At 35.3% G+C, this 15,284-nt stretch overlaps 1 protein-coding gene across 1 annotated transcript in view; it reads left to right on the plus strand.

Annotated features, from left to right (window-relative positions):
* The window catches only part of LOC150083781 (EF-hand calcium-binding domain-containing protein 6-like), a 208,138-nt gene that overhangs the window by 88,281 nt on the left and 104,573 nt on the right, over positions 1 to 15,284 (plus strand). The window contains exons 9-10 of the mRNA XM_090378599.1: positions 2,673 to 2,821; positions 10,071 to 10,169. Coding sequence (XP_090234725.1) covers positions 2,673 to 2,821; positions 10,071 to 10,169 — 248 coding nt within the window. The remainder of the gene's footprint in view (positions 1 to 2,672; positions 2,822 to 10,070; positions 10,170 to 15,284) is intronic.

A 15,284-nucleotide genomic window follows, 5' to 3' on the forward strand; every position in this document is an offset into this window, starting at 1 on the left:
TATGTATTTATTTAAACGTACAATTTAACTGCTAACGAAGTTCCACTAACGCTATCTAGTACGGTATATAACCTACGGTATATCTAGTACGGTATCACAATGGCGGGAAAGTTACTAACCGTAGCGGTAGTTACGAACGGTAGTTACGAACACATGGAAACCCTTACCGATACTTTTACAAGGCCGAGAAAAGAATAAATACACCAAATTAATCAAAAAATCACAAAATAATGTTATACTACTAAATTTAAATCAAATGTTTTAGAAAAACAATAATTTCAAATCAATAAATAAGAAAAATCCACTTAGCGGCTTTGAACACGACCGTCACTAGTAGCCTCGTCAGCAGACTCAAAGACTCAAAAACCAATATGGAGGGAGTCAACAAATCGCATCACAGACTTACTTCTGTATGATGCCCCGTATAGAAAAGGGATGACAGTGAAGAAAAAGTGGACAGTGACATACTCATGTACCATCTGCAATTTGTCCCATGCCTGAAGGTGAAGTACTACCTATTCCTAAACTACCCAACTGTTTTTTTTTTTACACTCTGATGAAGATGAAGACACTGATGAACATCAACTTGATATATACAAAGAAGGCATCAGTGTCAAGGGATCCCCCAAGGGATACAGCAGGCATCTATGTCAAGGGATCCACCATTTTGTCCAAACCTTTATCCTTCTGAACCACATAAGATCACAGAAAGTGAGTTTAATGACCTCATCAGGGATCTCGAACTGCCAAAGAATAAGGCAGAGCTTTTGGCCTCGAGACTACAACAGTGGAATATTCTAGATCATTCTGTGAAAGTGACAACCTTTTGTACTCAAAATAAAGATTATGATAAATTCTATCAAACAGAAGGTGAACTCACTGTTTGTAAGGATATTGATGGTCTAATGACATCAGTGAACATGAGGCACGTTCCTGAAGAATGGCAACTATTTATAAATGCTTATAAGGTTAGCCTTATGGCTGTATTATTACACAATGGAAATATGCTTCCTTCAGTACTTCTTGCATATGCCGTCCACATAAAAGAAACACATGCAAACGAACATCCTGTTAGGTGTATACTATCAGATGTATGAGTGGCAGATATGTGGTGATTTAAAGGTAATCACCATTTTATTAGGACTACAAAAGGGTTATACTAAGTATTGCTTTCTCTGCGAGTGGGATTGTCATGCCAAGGATATGCACTACAAGAAGAGGAGTTGGCCTCAATGAAAATCATTAACACCTGGAATGAAGAACATAACATTTGAACCTCTGGTAGATCCAAATAAAGTTTTGCTTCCACCACTCCACATCAAACTGGAGGCTCATGAAAAATTTTGTGAAGGCTTTGGAAGTTAACGTTCCTGCATTCACATACTTTCAAAAGAAATTCCCAAGACAGTACGGAGAAGGTTAAGGCAAGCATTTTCATTGGTTCACAAATAAGGCAACTTTTCAAAGATAAACAGTTCAAATGTGTCCTTAGTGATAGTGAGAAATCAGCATGGAAACCTTTTGAAATATTTCAACTGGTTTTCTAGGAAACATTAAAATTGACAACTACAGGCAGCTTGTGGAAGATCTCATTACGTCTTACAAAAAACTGGGCAACATGTCATCGAAGATGCATTTCTAGCATGCATACCTGTATTTCTTCTTGCCAAAACTTTGGTGCCATTAGCAATGAACATGGTGAGCACTTCCATCAAGACATTGCAGCAATGGAAGAAAGATACTGGAAAGATCTGGAGACTAGGCACCCGTGAGGTGATCTGATAGAGGTGTATAAAGCCTTGAATGGTTTGAACATGCTCAATGCCGATGGGACTCTTCTTCTTGCTCAGAATAATCACCTGAGAGGGCATAAATTCAAATTGAGGAAAGACAGATGTAGGATAGATGTGCGGAAATTTGCCTTTAGCCAGCAGGTAGTTGGTTGGTGGAACAGACTTGCATCCTTTGTTGTGGAAGTTGATAGCCATATCGAATGAACAGAGGGGTGAAATGGGAGTGGATTTTTTTTTTTTTTTTTTTGGCTGATTCTGCATAAGCTTGCTGTCTTGCATCATATGCCTATGCTAATGCTAATGGTATAAAAGCAAATAGAGTGCTGCCACGTTAGTCAGTTATTGTTGGATGGTGAAAGGGATGCTCCCAAAGCTGAATACAAGCAAAAGGCAAAAAGGTCCCATGTTTGATACAGGTATGTTCATAGCTACATCTTACTGCCATATAAATAAAAAATACCTTGTATAAATATAAAAAACTACTTTTTTTGAAAACAAGAGCCAATCTGCCATTTTAAGCACTATTTCAGTGTTTAGCACCCCAAAATCTATAAAGTAAATTTACTTTCATGCCCAGAACAAGACATGACCCAAAATTTGTTGTTCCGTGTAGTTATTCTTACCACTTTTAATTGCTGCACCATGTATTTATTCACTATTAATTTAATGCCTATTTATTTTTATTTTTAAATTGATTCATTTAACGTTTAAGTCAGTGGTGGCAATATTTTTATCAATACGAGTATACCTGATGCCTGAGATCTCTTCTGTTGTTTAATCAAAAATATTTTTTTATTAAAATGTATGTAAGTAAGGAAATAATTCTGAACTTAAAATGCTCATTGTTGTACTTACAGATGTTCTTTCATTTTTACTTAGCTTCAAAAGAAAGGAGAGGTTATACAAAGGGCATGTCAGTTCTTCGATCAAGAGGATACAGGTTCAATACATGTAAATGACTTCCAGGCTGTACTAAACTTCTTTGTGGTGGCTCTTTCTTCGGGATTATTTGAACAGCTGATGGATCGGTAATTGAAAGAAAAAAAAAAGGGCCAATTTTAAAGAATTTAAGTTTATTCATGAATTCCAGTTTCAATAAAAATGGGTAACAAAATACATTAAAAAATTCTGTACTAGGTACATAATGTGTCCTGCCGCTAGCATATTTAACGTGTTTTACATTTAAGAGTCATCGGTAGGCTTTAAAAACGTTTAAATTTTGAGTTATTAATAAAATTCATGGATAATAATATAACAATGTTTTTATTTTATTGATAATAATTACATATTGGTTACTGAAAGTATTGGTCTGTGATGACTAAAGTAAGATATATAATTTTTATATTGAAGAGATTTTAGTTCACGACTAAATACACCATCTATAGTTGTTCCATTATGTGTAGTATTTATTGAAAGGTCTGATGACATGTCCAAGTCGAAGAATATTTTCATAAATGTGCAGAACTCTTTTTCCAGCCTCAGAGTTTAATTGTAAAGAAAAAAATTACATTCAATCTGAAAACACCAGGTGACTTGAAACCAGATGCTTTTTCGAATTAACACATTTCTCAGTTTACGAAAGTTTTTTGTATCTTAAAACCTTAATATTTCTGTTTCTAAATTCCTTAGCTTTCCAATGATATTCGATGCATCCACATTATCCCGTTTATTACATGAGAAATTTTGCTTGATCACATGTTCATATTTTCCACTATCCTGGAAAAACTACTACAATTTTTAGAGCTTTGAAAGTTTTTCCTCTAGTATAGAGCTAAGATGAAGCTCTGTGCAAAATTTCATTAAATTTGTTCCTGATAAATTAAACTGTAATAAATTTTCATAACGCTTTTTGCATGGCGGTTTTTCATTACAAAATTTTTGGAATTAAGCCAGTAAAAACCTGTTTAACGTCAAAAGGCACATCACAATAAAGAGATATCCAATATCACTTATCTCTTCACTCTAAAAGAGCTAAAACCATTGCTCTTATAACTAGCTTTAACTCTCCCGTAGTCAAGGGATTTAACTACTTGTAGTCAGAAGCTCTGCAAATTAACATCCAAAGATACAATATAAGTAATCTTTTAAGGGCACAAAAGTTGATATTATTGTGCATGTTGGTACTAATGACATTGACATTAATAGTAGATCAGAGGACTTACTTGACAAGTACAGAGCAATGTTGAGAAAAAGTCACAAGTCAGGGTTAAATTTGAAAGAATCTGCAATTCTGCCCAGACTTGATAGGAGGGAGTACATGACGAGAGTTTGGTCCTGGAGAGGTTGTTCAAGGCTCATTGGGTAGAGTTTTTCTCAGTGTGGTCTGTGCTTGTTAACAGAAAAGACTGCCCCCTCTCTCTCTCTCCCCCCACACAGCCTAATGGATCAACAAAAGCAGAAGTGAAAGTGATTCTTGCGCTGCTTCTATTGGAACATGAAGTAGCCTGGAAAGCAAGGTACTGGGGATATCAAGGCCTGTTGTGGGTCATCATGGGACAAGGAAATATATGGACTGTGTTAAGGTAACAAAAAGTAAGAACAGGTGCATGTATACTTGCATGTACACCAATGCTAGGAACATAATAGATGAATTTGATAAATTTGAAGAGCCATTCAAGTTATCAAATGCTAACATTGTGAGTATATCAGAGATATGTCATTCAGATATAAGGGATGCATAATTTGAATATGTTGAGTACAGTGTATTTAGAAAGAAGAGACAGGACAGGAGGTGGAGTTATGTTTTATTTAAGAAATACATAAAATCTGAGGCAGTGCATCCAGCTGGCATGGGTGGCCAATACAATATTGACTCAGTTTGGTGTGACATAAGCACTGGGAAAACAAAAATGAGAGTTGGTGTGGGTTATAGGCCAAATGACTGTGATGAGTAAAATGAACAACTCTACAGAGAGTGGGCAGCAAATTATAATGTCTTGTAATGGGGCACTCACACACTATTAAGACTTTTTTGGATTTATTGAAGGACTGTTTTCTACAGCAGCAGCAGCAGCATGTTAGAAAGGCAACAAGAGAGAGAGAGAGAGAGAGAGAGAGAGAGAGAGAGAGAGAGAGAGAGAGAGCAATAAATATTTTGATCTGATTATCAGCAGTGATTCTTCATGCATTAAGAATCTGCAGATAAAAGGACCACTAGGTGGCAGTAATAGCAATGAATTTATGTGGGATTTACTTGAAGATGTGACTACCATCAACGGAAAAGTGAAGGATTTGCTTTTTGTAAAAGAGACTACCACTGTAGTCACCATTTAAGAAAACAGTTTTTAAATTCTGTCCACTGGAAACAACATGATGATAGCATCAGCAAATCCTAGATGGGTAGCATTCAGGGAAATAATCGTAGAAACGACTAGGCTTTTCATATCAACTAAGAAATACTGTTCAAGGCTTAAACCTAAATGGATGTTAGATAACTGATGAGATTCGCAGGTAGTTGAGGCTGACAGGTTGAATAAATTCAAAGGTCAATTGGATACTTACATGTGTGAGGAGGGAAGGATATAATTTGTGTTTTCTTATCTATTTGTGGGGTTTTTTTTTTTTTGCACTGCAGCAAAAGCCTGTGGTTTCCTTGCACTTTATGGTGAATACTATTACTACTACTTTTGGCAAAAACAAAAAATGTGTGGGATGCATATAAATTATCAGGTGATACAGAAGCCTATGGCAGATATAAACTAGTCTGTTATGAAGGCACAAAAGAGTTTAGGCAGGCTAAGTCGGATTATTAGAAGTCTTTAGCAAAGGATGCAAAGAAAAACAGAAAAGACTTCTTTAGTTATGTAAACTCTAGAAGGAAGGGGATGAATCAGATTGGTCTAATTAATATTGATGATTTAACTGTTGATGATTCTGCTCAGGTTGCTGACAGCAATAGGTATTTTGCATCTACATTCACTCCTGCAAAATTATTTATGGAAGGGAAATCCAGAAGTTTATCAGACACTTACAGGGAGCTAAATGATTTTTTAATAACTGAGAGGAAAGTGGAAGAGAAATTTTTGAAGTTAAACTTAAGAAAGGGACCTGGGTGGATGACGATATTCAGGGAGGCAGCAAAGGAGGTAAGCAAACCATTAGCCATAATTATGAGAGCATCCTTGGATTCGAAGTAGATCTCTATGTTATGTTATTTGTTTTTTTAGGAGCATTAGCAACTAAGGCCATATTGCTCCGGGAATATGCAGTGGTCATTCTCTGACCTTTCCACATCCTCCGTATTTCGTGGTCATGGGCTCGAACCCCGGTCTAATCAAGAAGCGTGTGCTATGCACTGCTTCTCCTGCCCACCTGGCTATGGAGGCGCCAGATCTATGAACTGGGGATGTAACAGTGTAACCACAATGCACAAAGAGGGGATCAAACAGTGACACAAATAATTTACAGACTTGTTAACTTAACTTCTGTTCCAGGTAAAATGATGGAGTCACTCGATAAAGAAGTAATGAGTGATCATATAGACAAGAGTGAATTATACTTTGGTATACAGCGTGGATATGTTTACGGGCACTGTTTTCTGACAAATTTGATTGTATACTGTGATGCAGTAAAACAGGAACTGGATGCAAAAAATAATTTCAAAAAAGCTTTTGACACCGTTGCAAATAAAAGAGTGCTGTACAATTTGGAGCAGCTATGCTCTCACTGGGCAAGTGACTGCTATGGATAAAAGGATGGTTGAGTGGGAGAAGACAGAGAGTGGTTATCAATGGACACTGCTCTTTGTGGAATAATGTTATTAGTGGCATCTCACAGGGTTTGGGTCTGAGCCCATTGTTGTTTTCTGTATTTATTAATGATAATGATGAAAATATATGAGGCTTAATGTCTAGGTTTGCAGATGATATGAAGGTTGGCAGGGTGGTTAGTCACAGTAATCATGTATGCTACTGAACAAGATCTAGAAAGATTAGGAAAATGGGCTGAAGAATGTCAGTTAATGTTTAACATTAAAAAATGCAAGGTACTTAATACGGTCAGCAGTAATACCAGATTAAATGTATCAACTATGTAGTACTACACTCAAGGTAGTGGAAAATGAAAATGACCTGGTGTTAATTGTGCAGTCAGATATGAAGTTCTCTGAGAAATGCAAATAGGCTGCCAGGGCAGTTCATTGTGTTTTGCCAATGACATATATGAATTTTGCTAGGAGGGATGAGGAGGTGATTGTCTCATTGTATAAGGCAATGGTCAGGCCATATCTTGAGTACTACATACTGGTCTGGATTCTTCATTTTAGGAAGGATGTAGAACTGCTAGATTGGGTGCACAGAAGGGCATTGACATTGGCAAAGGGTAGAAAGGGGTGGTCTTACCAAGAAAGGTGGCAGTACTGTATATTGCTGCATCTGGAGACTAGACACTCATAATGTGATCTGATTGGGGATATTTAAGCCTTGGAATTGATTTGGCAAATTCGGTGCTGATGGGATTCTTCCACCTGCTCAGACTACACACACATGAGGAGGATGAATTCAAATTGAGGAAGGATGGTTGCAGAATAGATGTGTGGAAGTTTTCTTTCAGCCATTGGGTGGTTGATTGTTGGAGCAAACTTCCACCTATTAGCATTAGTAGAGACATATGATGTAAGAATGCAAGCTTATGCAGGAAAGCAAGCTAACCAAAAAAAAAAAAATAATAAAAAACACTCCCATTTCACCCCTCCATTCATTCCAAATACCTGTCCAGCTCAGCCTTAAATTCATTTAGGTTATCAACTTCCACAACAAAGGATGGAAGTCTGTTTCACCAACCAACTACCCACTGGCTAAAGGCAAACTTCCGTTTTTCAAATTGAGGAAAAACAACTTTTTCCTCAGTTTGAATTTATGCCTTCTCAGGTGATTATTCTGAGCAAGAGGAAGAATCCCATCAGCATTGAGCAATCCATCCAAGGCTTTATACACCTCAATCAGATCACCTCGCAGGTGCCTAGTCTCCAGACACTGTAATTTGCAAAACTTAAGCCTTTCTTCGTAAGAGCAACCCTTCGTTCCGTTCACTAATCTTGTTGCCCTTCTCTGTACTCATTCCAACAGCTCTACATCCTTCTTAAAATGAGGCCTCCAGACCTGTATACAGTACTCAAGGTGTGGCCTGACCATTCCCTTATACAAGCAAATAATCACCTCCTTATCCCTGCTAGAAAAATTTCTGTATATCATTGACAAGACACCATGAGCTACTTTTGCAGACCAACCATCTGCACTGCTCAGAAACCTTCATATCTGCCTGCACAATTACCCCCAGGTCCTTTTCATTCTCTATCACTGTCAGTGTAGTACCACAGAGTTGATATGTTACTCTGAAGTTACTGCTTCCCATATGTAGTACTTTACATTTGTCAATGTTAAACTTCATTTGCCACCTCTCAGCCCATCTGCTCAACTTTTATAGATCCTGTTGCAGCATGCGTTGCACACGCTTCTTGATTAGACCGGGGTTCGAGCCCATCACCACCAAATACGGAGGATGTGGAAAGGTCAGGGAATGACCACCGCATTTCCCGGAGCAATATGGCCTTAGTTGCTAATGCTCCTTAAAACCAAATAACAAACAAACCTGTTGCAGCAGCGTACTGTTATTAGTGTCCTTAACAACCCTGCCAACCTTCGTATTGTCTGCAAGCTTGGACATTAAGCTTGATATACCATGATCAGTATCAATATCATATTGTTGTTGTGGAAGTGGATAGTTTGAATATATACAAGAATTACATAAACTATTACATGGAATGGACAGGTGATGTGAAAGTTTTCTTTTGGCTGATGCTTTCTTGCATCATTTGCTACAAATAATACTAATTTAGTAAGATATTTTTGCTGTGGACTAGTAATTGAAAAGTACAGGCAGTTCTTGCTTTACGAGTTCCCGGGTTTACGAGTTTTTTTTCTTCCCAAGTATCAAGTATCAACAAAATCGAAAAAACAGAACATTAATTGCAAAAAATGAATGTTAAATTTTCATAAATACCGCATTCCAAACCACATGCGTAGCTATACAATACAGTGTACCCAACTTTACGATATTAATCTGTTCCAGAGACACCATCATATCATTAAAATATTGTAATGTGAACCCAATAACAAATTCTTTTTTGGTAATTCGCTTCAAGATCTTGGAAATTCGAAATTTTCACTATACAGTAAAAATAGCTTAGTTATACAACTAAGCTATTTATCTCTCTAAAATGTCATTTTTAAGGTCACGAACATGACCTTAAGGCCATATAAAAGGTAGTGAGCGTGGTTTGTAAATTGTATTAGTTACCAATTCAAATCACTAAAATGCACTACACTTTCATCGTTATCATATGTTCTATTATCAATTTTGAAAGCCTTTGTGAAGAATCAATATTTGAAAGCCTTTGTGATATTTTTCTAAAACACATTTCTGGAGGTCACTACCATAAAACAATAAAAACAATTTGCACTTTCCAGTTTATTGGGCTTTTTTGTTACTGCATGCAATTATAAACAGGTAGTAAACTCGATCTTCTTGCATTTGCGAAAGCTGGAATTGCGTGGGTTTTTACGTTATTATGGTGAAATGTGTTTTCCCTTCACCGAAATCTTCAATAAAATATAAAAAACACAAATAAATTTTCAGAATATTCTCTTCATTCCTTTTTTTTTTAAGCTTCGTAAACTTGTTATTCTACGCGAATCCTGTTAGATGCAATTTGTGTGTGCCGTTAAAAAATGCTTATACATGCAATCGTGAAATTTATAATTAAAAGAGATTACCTTGGAAACAAACGCCTCTTGAAACATTTCTGAAAAAGACGACTCCTTGTGCAACAAACCAAGTGCCGAGCCAATAATGAGCAATCAACGAGTGTGCATTTAGTTGATAATGATGAAGAATAAACATTCTTTAACATTTGTAAATCGTAAATAATTTCTCTATTAATATAATTTGCTTGCTTTTACATGCTACGTTTTCATTTCTTTTGATAAATCAATCATTGTTTAAACATAAACTAATTAGCTAACTAATTTCATTGTTGAGAATGTAACGCCTATTTTTAACCTTAATGTATGGGAAATAAATTCCCTCTTTACGAGTTTTTGCTTTACAAGCGAGCGCTAGGAATGAATTAACTCATAAAGTGGAGAACTACCTGTATGTATATCTGATACTTATAATTTATTTATAGTTATTCTATTATTAAGAATTATTAAACTATTTTTATTATTCTAGTATTGATTCTAAATAATTTTTTTACTTTGATTTTTTGTTATTTTCTAGTTTTGAAATAGATATCCCTCCATCAAAAAGAATACATTGGCATGACTTTCTTGAAAGGTTCTGTCAACCGGATCCATTTCTGGCACGTTTGGAATCAAGGTCGGTTCTTTATTTTTCAGAAAGAACACTCATTAGATTAAGATTTGTATATATTGGTTTCACTAGACTTAGTAATGAAAAACAAATATGTTATCTAAATGTTCTGTGAATGAAACTATAACAAAGTTGTTTTTATTATAGTTGGAGATGGACGTTATGTGGTGGTTTTCCATGGAATCTAGATTTCTATAATGACCTCTATGGATGTCTAAGAATATATAAATTCATACACCGACCATTGAATAAAATTTAAAATTTAATATGACTACAATTTTTACAAAAAAAAAAAAAAAAAAAATATATATATATTTACAATAAACTATTACGGAATGCTAAAAACTGTAATAAAAAAGATCATTTACAATAAAATGTGCTAAAATATAAAACATTAAAAGCGCTAAAAATCTGAAGCTTTCGGGAGCGTCAGCTCCCTTCTTCAACAGTGATATAACTTCCTGTAACATCTCCTTAAGTAGCAGGCTCATGGTACCTCCACACGTGGTATTTCTCCACGTGGTTCAATCGGCACATGGTCAGAACTGGAAGCGGAAATGTCTCGGGAACGTGGCAAAGAAAATCGTTCATCCGACCTTAATATAATTGTTTCAAAGATAGGATTAATATCTTTGAAAATCCTATCTTTGAAACAATTATATTAAGGTCGGATGAACGATTTTCTTTGCCATGTTCCCGAGACATTTCCGCTTCCAGTTCTGACCATGTGCCGATTGAACCACGTGGAGAAATACCACGTGTGGAGGTACCGTGAGCCTGCTACTTAAGGAGATGTTGCAGGAAGTTATATCACTGTTGAAGAAGGGAGCTGACGCTCCCGAAAGCTTCAGATTTTTAGCGCTTTTAATGTTTTATATTTTAGCAGATTTTATTGTAAATGATCTTTTTTATTACAGTTTTTAGCATTCCGTAATAGTTTATTGTAAATATATATATATATTTTTTTTTTTTTTTTTTGTAAAAATTGTAGTCATATTAAATTTTAAATTTTATTCAATGGTCGGTGTATGAATTTATATATTCTTAGACATGAGTTTTCCCGACCTCAGAGGCCTCTTTCAGGAGACCTCTATGGAAATCACCATGTATGTCTTTCTCCAAATTAGTTCCAAGTACGGACTAACCACAGTCCATCAAATTTGTGAATTTTAAAATCTTAGTGTTAAAATAACCAAACTAAAGTGTAGACTCAAATATCTTATCACATGCCACGAAAAAAGCTTGTCCTGGCTAATTTAAATATAAAAGACCCCACTAAAAACAACTTTTTGGCTAAGATCATTAACATAACTTGAATAAAATTATTATGTAGTGTCGTTATGCAAGTTAGATTAGACTTTTTTTTTGGCTGATGATTGAACAGTACTTACAAATACATTTAACAAAAATTTAGCAGATTTAAGTTCAGTCCTCACAGAAAACAATTTTTCTAACATGAATAGATTAATAACTGTTAGATCTACTAAAACACACATAGACCTAGCAAATCATCTCAATGGTAAAATTTCAAATCTCATATTCTGTAATTGCTCCCTTGCAAGAAATTGTTCCCTTGCATCCCATCCTATGATAGCACTCACCCTTGACATAATCTTGAACTTCCAATGATATCGTTAACTTAAGTTCTAGAACCCTGCCTGCAGTGGAAGTAAATATATTAAATAAAGGTTATAATTAAAAATAGCAAGAGCTTAAAATGCTGAAAGTTAAGACGGAAAATATGCACTTTAGTCAAAGCTTAAATAAAACCGGCACTCACCTCATGATCCGTTTAGTTGCATGAATTATATAAAAAAAGGGGGTATGGGAAGGCCTCAGATTAAAAACTAAAATCATAAGTTAAAAATCTTGGGTTAAAAATTAAAATTAAGCTCAGAGGAGGAAGAGGTGCACCACATCATCCTCTAGCTGTCAGTTTTGAAAAGAAAAACTGTAAAGTTATGTTTAAATGAGAATAAGGCCAATAGTCTTGAAAGATGGACTTTCATTAAAAACATCTTCAGTTGGCACTAAGAAAAATGTGCCAACTGAAGATGTTTTTAATAAAAGTCCATTGTTCAGGACTATTGGCCTTATTCTCATTTAAACATAACTTTACAGTTTTACTTTTCAAAACTGACAGCTAGAGGATGATGTGGTGCACCTCTTCCTCCTCTGAGCTTAATTTTAATTTTTAACTTATGATTTTAGTTGTTATTCTGAGGCTTTCCCATACCCCCTTTTTTATATAATTCATGCAACTAAATGGATCATGAGGTGAGTGCTGGTTTTATTTCAGCTTTGACTAACGTGCACTAAATAAAGGTTTAAATTTCAAACCCACACCAACCCATGTCTCTACACTTAAATTCCTGACCCAACTCCTCAACAGTGTGGGGAACATCTGGGATGACGATGCCAGTGATTACATTAACCTCACTTCCATACAGTTATTTCAGAACACAAGGCTAAAAGAACATCTACATGAGAATAAACAATTTAACAACCTGCAAAAGAAGAGCATTAACAAACCTGAAGAAAGACAAAACCATCCTCATATCAAAAGCAGATAAAGCAAACATCATCACGGCTATCATGGACATGAAGGACTACAGTGATAAAGTTGAAGAACTGCTGAAAGACTCCAGCACCTACAAAAAATTGAAAAATGATCCTACCAATCAAGAAAGTGAAACAGAAACTAAAATCTATGCTCAACCAAAGTATATAGATGAAGAACTTCACAAGAAATTGAATCCTAGTAGCTCAGAAGCACCAGCTCTCTTTGCAAACATTAAAGTCCATAAACCAGGTTTCCCAGTCATCAGTCGCAAATTTCTGACAGAAGATCTCAAAATGGCTTATACAACTCTTCTCACAAGTAATATCGAAGAACCAGCACACCTTGAAAAACAACCAGTACCTAATTTCCATATTGTGAAAGAGGTAGAAATAAATGAAAATGACATCTTGGTTGAAAGTTAAAGCCTTGAATGGATTGAGCATGCTCAATGCTGATGGGATTCTTCCTCTTGCTCAGAATAATCACCTGAGAGGGCATAAGTTCAAATCAAAACAGGAATATACAGAAAAATTCTCAAAGCTTAGGAAATGGCGACATCAAGTTATTTTTTGTAATATATGTCAAGTTTTTTAATGGGTCTGCAATTCCATTGTTCAAAATTCTATATGTTATCAGCTCATTGAAGACCCAAAGACCACCAATATCCTTAATACTTGTGCTTCCTCTATTAATTTGAAAGGAAACATCTAAATCAAAACAAGATTTTTTAATTCAAATTGAATTAATTAAATTCAAATTGAGAAAAGACAGATGTAGGATAGATGTGCGGAAGTTTGCCTTTAACCAGCGGGTAGTTGGTTGGTGGAACAGACTTCCATCCTTTGTTGTGGAAGTTGATAGCCTAAATAAATTTAAGGCTGAGCTGGACAGGTATTTGGAATAAACAGAGGGGGGAAATGGGAACTTTTTTTTTTTTTTTTTTTTTTTTGGCTGATGCTGCATAAGCTTGCTTTCTTGCATCATATGCCTCTACTAATGCTAATGCTTAATGCTAACATAAAACAAACTGTTGAATTTAACGACAATACTTTAACATATTTAAAAAGACAATAAAAAAAGACCTGAATAAACACGAAAGAAAACTCCAAATATTGAAGAACACCCTAATCTTAAACGCCACCACCACCACCTCTGGATAGAGGGAGCACTACAACCCACAGAGGAGCTGAGGATGAGCTTTGGGTCCATGCATCTTGAGAAAAAATCAATGGCTCAATCCTATATGGCATCCTGCTATTGGACAATTAATTAGAAAACCTCATTTATAAATAAACAGTTGACTGCACCTCTTGCCAGGATGTGCAGTCAGAATTGAGACTTTGAGCAAGCAAGATCCTGGCAACAGGTAAGAAATTCTGATTAACCTTAATTTCCAGTTATTCAAATGGAATAGAATAAGTAAAAAACTAATAATGTATAATGTAATAAATAATATGTAATGTATTATTGCATAAATTTTATATAGTAATTGTCCACTTGAAGTTTTGTATATGTAATATTAATTTTAACATTATAGTACTTTAGTTTATTCTTTTTTTCCTTAAAAAACAGCCTGTGTATGGTCTGAGGATGGGTTCTGGCAAGGTTCTGAAATGTTACTTTAATGTATAGTGATTATTTAATAGCTAAATAAACTATCTTAATATTTGCATGAGGTATAACAGTGGTCATTGTAGAAATGTAGATTATTCCAAAGTTGTTTTTGTTTAAAGATAATAAAGAACTCAAAACCTATATTCGTATTATTATATTTATTTCCAAAATGGAAATATGTACATAATAGAGTCAAACATTTTGTGGTATTTTCTTATCACTTGTTCATTGTCAGCTGTCTTTGCTATATCACCGTCATGAAAGATCACTTCAATCACAAGAACTTCAAAGAAATCTTTGAAGGTCTTGTGACCAAAGTAGTCTTTTGTGATATTATGATGAGCACAAGAACTTCAAAGAAGTCTTTGAAGTTTCTACTGTGATCAAAATTTGTACAGTTTTTACTATGAAAAAAGTCCAAATCAGCTCTCTAAATTAAAACACATCTTGAAAATGCTTTTTAAAACTCCCAAAATGCATATGTTTTTTTATTGATTTACTAAATTACACACTGTTAGCATTAGTAAAGGCATATGATTAAAAAAAGCAAGCTTTATAGCATCAGCCAAAAAAAAAAAAAAAAATCCCTTATCATTTCACCCATCCATCCATTCACTCCAAATGCTTGTCTAGTTCTTCCTTGAACTTAAAGTTTCGACCTCCACTACGACAGATGGAAGTTTGTTCCAACTATCAACCACCTGCTGGCTAAAGGCAAATTTCTGCACATCTATTCGACAATTGTCTTTCCTCACTTTGAATTTATATCCCCTCAGGTGAGTAATCTGAGCAAGAGGAAGAGTCCCATCAGCATTGAGCTTGCTCAAACCATTCAATGCCTTATACACCTCAATTAGATCACCTCGCAGGTATCTAGTCTCCAGAAGCTGCAATTTGCAGGACTGAAGTCTTTCTTGGTAACACCAACCTTTTTGTTGCACTCA

This window comes from Mastigoproctus giganteus, chromosome 7 (assembly GCF_048544385.1).
Source record: "Mastigoproctus giganteus isolate SK-2022 chromosome 7, ASM4854438v1, whole genome shotgun sequence".
In the NCBI taxonomy this organism is placed as follows: domain Eukaryota; kingdom Metazoa; phylum Arthropoda; class Arachnida; order Uropygi; family Thelyphonidae; genus Mastigoproctus; species Mastigoproctus giganteus.